Source organism: Neltuma alba, unplaced genomic scaffold (genome assembly GCF_004799145.2).
Source record: "Neltuma alba isolate B1F8T4 unplaced genomic scaffold, ASM479914v2 tig00001535_pilon, whole genome shotgun sequence".
Classification (NCBI taxonomy): Eukaryota; Viridiplantae; Streptophyta; class Magnoliopsida; order Fabales; family Fabaceae; genus Neltuma; species Neltuma alba.
Window position 1 is genome coordinate 29362 of NW_021632500.1, and position 6214 is coordinate 35575.

General features: G+C 34.6%; 1 protein-coding gene across 1 annotated transcript; it reads left to right on the forward strand.

Moving 5' to 3' along the window:
• The first annotated feature begins 1866 nt into the window (after positions 1 to 1866).
• LOC114758650 (KH domain-containing protein At5g56140-like) lies at positions 1867 to 5912 on the forward strand. Its single transcript, XM_028947717.1, has 4 exons — positions 1867 to 1922; positions 2035 to 2400; positions 3337 to 3422; positions 5355 to 5912. The coding sequence occupies exons 1-4, from the start codon at positions 1867 to 1869 to the stop codon at positions 5540 to 5542; spliced, it is 696 nt and encodes a 231-aa protein (XP_028803550.1). The 3' UTR covers positions 5543 to 5912.
• The last annotated feature ends 302 nt before the right edge of the window (positions 5913 to 6214 follow it).

Sequence of the window (6214 nt, forward strand, 5' to 3'; positions counted from 1 at the left end):
GTTTTTGGGTAAGTAAGTCAAGCAATGTTTTGTCGATTTTCATATATATATACATATATGCTTTAATATTTATTTTTAAAAATTAAAAAAGAAAGATTTTTTAAGTATGAACTTTATATGAAAAAATCATCAAATCAATTTGATATGAACGGATGCTTAATGATCAAAATAGACAAAAATAAATCTTCATCTTCAAAAATCACATAAATACAACTTTCGTATTCTCCTGTGTAGTCATTTATATATATATATATATATCCAAATGTGTATATATATTTATATATATTATAGGATTTATAGAAATTCATACTATTTACAAATAAAAAAAGGCAGCTCATTCATCAAACTCCTTATAAATACCGGGCAAGTGAAAAAATAGTTTCTTTTTTTGCCAACGGAAAAATAGTTTTACAATGTTAAGACTTGAGTGCTGAGTGGAAATTTTAATAAACAAATGATTAAATAAAAGGAGGGTTAATGACTTGTCACCAAATTTCAAGGGAAGTAGTTATTCAAATAAATGATTTGATATGGGGAGGGTTAAGACTATCAACTTAAATATATTTGCTCAATAAAAGCAAGAATTTTTTGAAACAAACTCTTTTAAGATATTGAATTTTTTTTAAAAATAAAGCATGTAACAATATCTATTATTTTTAAAAAATATACATTTAATCATTTAATTTCATAACAAATTTTATTTTTTAACCGGGATAATAAATTTTACTTTAGTCTTTTAATTTTTTGGGCGCTCAATAAAAGCAAGAATTTTTTTTGAAACAAACTCTTTTAAGACATTGTAATTTTTTTTAAATAAAGCATGTAACAAATATTTATTATTGTTAAAAAAATATACATTCAATCATTTAATTTCATAATAAATTTTATTTTAGTCTTTTAATTTTTTAGGCTTCATATTATTTTTTTCAATTTTTAATGTTTGTTAAAATACTGGACACGTGCCAATTGATTTGGTTTAAATTACTATAAATCTTTTATATTTACGCTCTCTTGACTTTATATTTAATTTCAAATCTATCTTTCATATTGCTCTCTCTTCCCAAATTTTCACCGTTATGATAGTTGGAAAAACCTTTTTTTTTTTCTTTAAAAAAAATCCCGATCATGTCATCCTTCATTGTCAGTCTAACTTGACATCATTTTTTCTCTTAGGCCCCCTTGTATCAAAGGGTAAACATTGATCTTTTTTCTCTCCAATTTTTTGTACGATGTATCTAGTATTCTGATATTATTATTTTATTTATATTTATCACTGTAATTTTTAGAGTGTTTGATGCACATTTACCCTATATCAAAACCCATTCTTCTCGCATTCCTTAAGTTTAAGGTATTATCAGACATTAAATATGTGTATTTCAAATTCTGATTTGTTACGCTGTAAGAGACTAGCTTTTTCTGCTAAAAGTTAGAAACTATATAGTGTGTGTATATATATTGCTACACAAGAGAATTACATTTAGGTCATAAAGAAAGAAAATAATTACTAATAAATCATAATAACAAGTACACAGTTATCATTTATTATCCTGAAAGTATTTGTTTGCATACTACTCTGTTTGTTACTTAGTCGGGAATTCATAGCAATTTTAACATCCAAAATTCCAAATTTCATCCCAGCGCTGAGGAAGCCTAGAGCCTTTAGTCATTGTATGAGCACCAAATCAGAACGCAACTTTTCTTGCCTCTCAAAACACTACACAACAGCTCCTTGTCCTTGGATTCAGTCGAAAAGGGGGTTGAACACTCATAAATGGAGTGTGTTTGATCCTAAGCTGGTCAAGGCTTTGGGGGAGCAATACTCACAACTAGTGAAAATAGAAGATTTTATTGATTGGGTCAGTCAAAATGGATTTGCTTGACATACTTTCGTGCCTGCAGGCAAAGGCCCCAATGGATCATAGGTGAACCGGACCCTTTCCTAAAATTTTGTTTTAAAATAAAAGAAATAAGCACCACACAACACATGACATGAGATCTGCAGCTCACTGAAATTTATTTTGTTGGTGATAACAGTTTACTGAGGTTTACTGTGAAGATAAAGTTGGATATATTTATACAGCCTGTAAAACTTGGATTTGCACCGACGCAAGAATTAAGAGGCACACATCTCTGGTTGGGACCCATACCACTCAGGAGAGCCTCAAAGGGCTCTCTCTCGTTTACACCCACACACCCTTCCTGCCATTCCCCCAATCCCCCAAAGGCGCAGGCGGTGGGCGGCGTGGGATCGGATCTCGCTCCTCCAGGCATGTCTTTCTCCGGCGCCGGCGTCGGCAGTAGGTTCATGGCTTTCTCTCCCTCACCGTCAGCTCTTCACTCGCCTCATCTTTCCGGTCTTCGCTCTGCCGCCGCCTCCTCTGCTCTCCTCGAGCAAGAGAAGTATGCTCTCACTCTTTGATCTATGTGTCTGTTTTTTCCCCTTTCTCTCCAGTTTGAGTCTCGTAGGATCTGGCCTCGGTTTTCTTTGTCTTTGCTAGTTTTGAGATTTTGGGTTTTGGCTGGTGTTTGTTCGAGATCTCGGTCTCTGTGGACCTTATTGACTTTGATCCTTGTGACTTTTTTTAGCTAGGACTGTGATTTCGTACTTTTGGATGAGTTCATTTTGTTTCACCGGGCGAAAATGTTACTTGGATCGATTGATTACTAAAACTACAGTCGACTATACTATTTGGTTCCATTGCTGTGATTTTCCCCCGATTAAAGATCGCGCTTCTTGGCACTCGCTAGTTTATCGATTTTTGTTGCATGATCTAGTTGTTTATCCTTCTTCCTTACATCAGCATTCTAGCTGTTTCTCCTTCTATAGATGTGATATCTATCGTTTCGAAAACGACTGCTTGAATTTTCTGATGATGTCCGAGAAGATATTTGTTGAATAATGCAGATGGGATTGATTCAAATTTGGAGTCTGACCTGCAGTTTTATGTTACTGCTTTTAAGGATAGTTTAAGTGCCCATCAGGTGCGTTTAACAATGGGTCAAAATGTTATGCTTGAGTCCATTTGGTGTCTGGATCTTGGAATGCTACTGGCCTGCCCACCCCGGAGAATTGGTTGATCTTGTTACTTTTTTTTTTTTTTGAATGTAGTAGTGATAGCTTTTTAAGTTAAGCTGTATCCATGTAACTGGCTTTATACATATTGTTCATTTATCATATGTGAGATATTGTCGTTGTCTTTCTGTGTGGTTTAAGCTTACCATGGTACTATTTCACCTATCCACATTTTGCTACCTGAGAATTTGTGTGCATCTCCTTATAGGGCATGAAATAAATGTCTGACTGTCCTTACAATGTACATTTCTTTTATTTTTCAGATATTTATCTGAGTTACTGGAAGAACGTCATCATCTTAGTCCTTTCACGGCTGTGCTTCCCCTCACCTACAGATTGTTAAGCCAAGGTCTGTTGCTTTTCTCAATATACTTGCATGCATTTACAATGAGTTTCAAGCCAATCCTTCTCTCTTCCTCACTCTTCCCAATTTTGATCGTTTCAGTCTAGCATTAAATAGCACAAATGACATATCGTGCTTATGTCCTAGCACTTGAGGCAAGAATCTTTGATTTTCTTTCAAGATGCATAGTTCAGTTTCCTACAGGGAGTTTTGGAATTCGATTTGTTTTATACACAAGGCAATGTAAATGTCCTGCATATAGGTGAATTGGGTTCCTCAATTTCAAATCTGAAAGTTATAATCTTTTTTCAAATGGAGATGATCCAGTTTGACTTAAGAGCCATAGCTTTTATGTTGTTCTATTTATACATATCATTCATGAAAAGACTTCAATGATCAAGCAAATAGAGACTAATTTTCTATCCAAAATGAAATCAGAGAGCTATATTCTTCTGCATATTACAAGTGATATTTGCTTCAGTGCTTGCTTTCATTGTTTTTACCCCCATTTAATTTGATTTCTATCTAATTTTCTATGTTCCTAGATTTGAAAAGGGCATTCTTCATTAACCTCTGAGTGCTGTATTTCTTGGGATATGGTCCATAATGCAGACAAGTGTCACCTTTTGTTTTGAGAAAAACAGAGAGATTAGCTTCTTTTCTTTCCCAGAGTTTAAGGTCCTTTTAAGTGGTATTTATGACTACAAGATTTATTTTCACGTGTAGATTGTATGCCAACCAAAACACCATAACTGGTTTTCATTCAGACTCTCGAGTAAAAACTAGTATTTTCTCTCTCTTCAATTTACCCTGTATATCCTTTTGACCTGTAATCGAACTAAATGATATGGACAAAGATACTTACTTGCCATGGTCTGATGGGAAAATATGGTGTTGTGAGTAGTAGTGAACAGTGTGTTATATGGATATGTATGTGTGTAGGTGGATGAAGAATGTAGCATTGGATATGAAAGTGTTGTTTACAAGTCTTCATGTGGAAGATTTAAGGACACTTATATTTTGTGGGGAAAACTGACTAACAGATGATATGATGATTGACAGTTTTAATGAAGCGAGGCTAACCTTTCTAGTTTTGTTTACTTAGACTGCCTCTTTTTTCTCCCACTACCCTTTGTGAGGAGGTGGTGGTGGGTTGGGATGTGAGGTTGGATCTTCAAATATATACGTTGCTTCTTGAGCTCAGCTGGGATTTTAACGCACTTCATTAATGCTTGTTAAAGTTGGACTCTTGATCAAATAAGGAATGAACCATTGTAAATGAAAAGGCAGAGGTGTAGGTAATGTTTTACTGGAGGTGCATCAATAGGTAATATGATGGATGCATTTTGAAGGATTTTTGTTACAGCAAGAATTGTGGCCCCTTAAACACCACTGCTTATCAGAGAGGGTGTGTTCTGTCTTGTGCATTTACTATGGAAATAAGTGCCATCTGTTTAGGATCTTCCTTTGACGGTCATGGTGGTATTTTCCTCTCAAGAGAGGGTGAAACCGTAGTCTGGCTGATGGTATAAGTCATTATGGCTTTATGTGTAGTGCCTGACAATGAGGTATTTGTTCAGGCGTTTGACCTATCACGCTATTATGTGAGAGATGTTTTAATTACTGAATTCTTGGTCATTATGCAGGTAGTTACTTGTGTATCTTTTGCTAACCTGATTATTAGAAAAAAGTAGTTTTATTTTAGTTTATGACATTTTTTGTATATTTCTTTTTACTTTTAGCAGGGTGACAATTGACTGCATCTATTTCTTCCATCCTTGATTACATCCATTCAAAGCTAAAATTTATATTATAGGGGAAGCATTAATTTTTTACTGACTCAGCAAACATCCGTGTTGTCTATCGATTATGTGGTGACTGCTAACTTGTTAACAACTGCTGACTGGTACATCTTGAAAATTGACATTTTTGGAGCAGAAATTTTGCGTGTAACCACTCTGTTGGGGAATGCATCAGTTTTAGGTCAAAGTGGGCTTGAACATGGTAGCCCCCTGGCTTCTGGAGGATTATTTTCAAATGGAGGTGCCGATATGAATGGATGTGCATCACGATTTCAATCAGAAGTACGGATACTAACCATTAACATTAACTTCTTTTCCGTCTAATACTGTATTTTAGAAGCATTTCTGACAATTTTTACATTTCATGCTAACTCATAACATGTGTTCAGGTGCTTACAGGTTTAAATGTTGTTAGTGGCAGGTAGTGCTAAGCTAACTTAATCAAGTTCTGACAATCATTAATAGCTTAGCTTCTGATACCGGAATCCTGCTAAGGGTTCTGGCTTTTGTCTTCTTTTGGACTTGAGATATACTAGATTGGATGTAAATGATTGACAACCCTTAAATTTTGTGACCACTATAACTACTGTAAAATAACAAATGTAAATGAAATGTAATGCAATGTGTCAGCTGTGGAAACATGTGCGTATTAAGATGGGAATCTTGTTTAATGCGGTTTTGTTTTATTTTATTTATTTTTATTTTCTTTTTCTTATTGGTGTAGCGCTCACACTAGTATTTTGATTATTTGGCCCCCATCTTATCATAGGAGTATAATTGTCTAATTCTCCAAATTAGAGGTAATGAGGTATTGACTGAGTTGCCGGAATAGGTTGAACACTGCCCTAATGTCAGCATGATCCTAGTGCAGTGATAGTTTCATATCTGATCTAACATATTATTTCCAATTATCTTTATTTTTAAAAGGGATCCTTGAATATCAGGGTCTCCAATTGTGCTTGCAAATGGCAACATACTAACATACTAAGTACATAT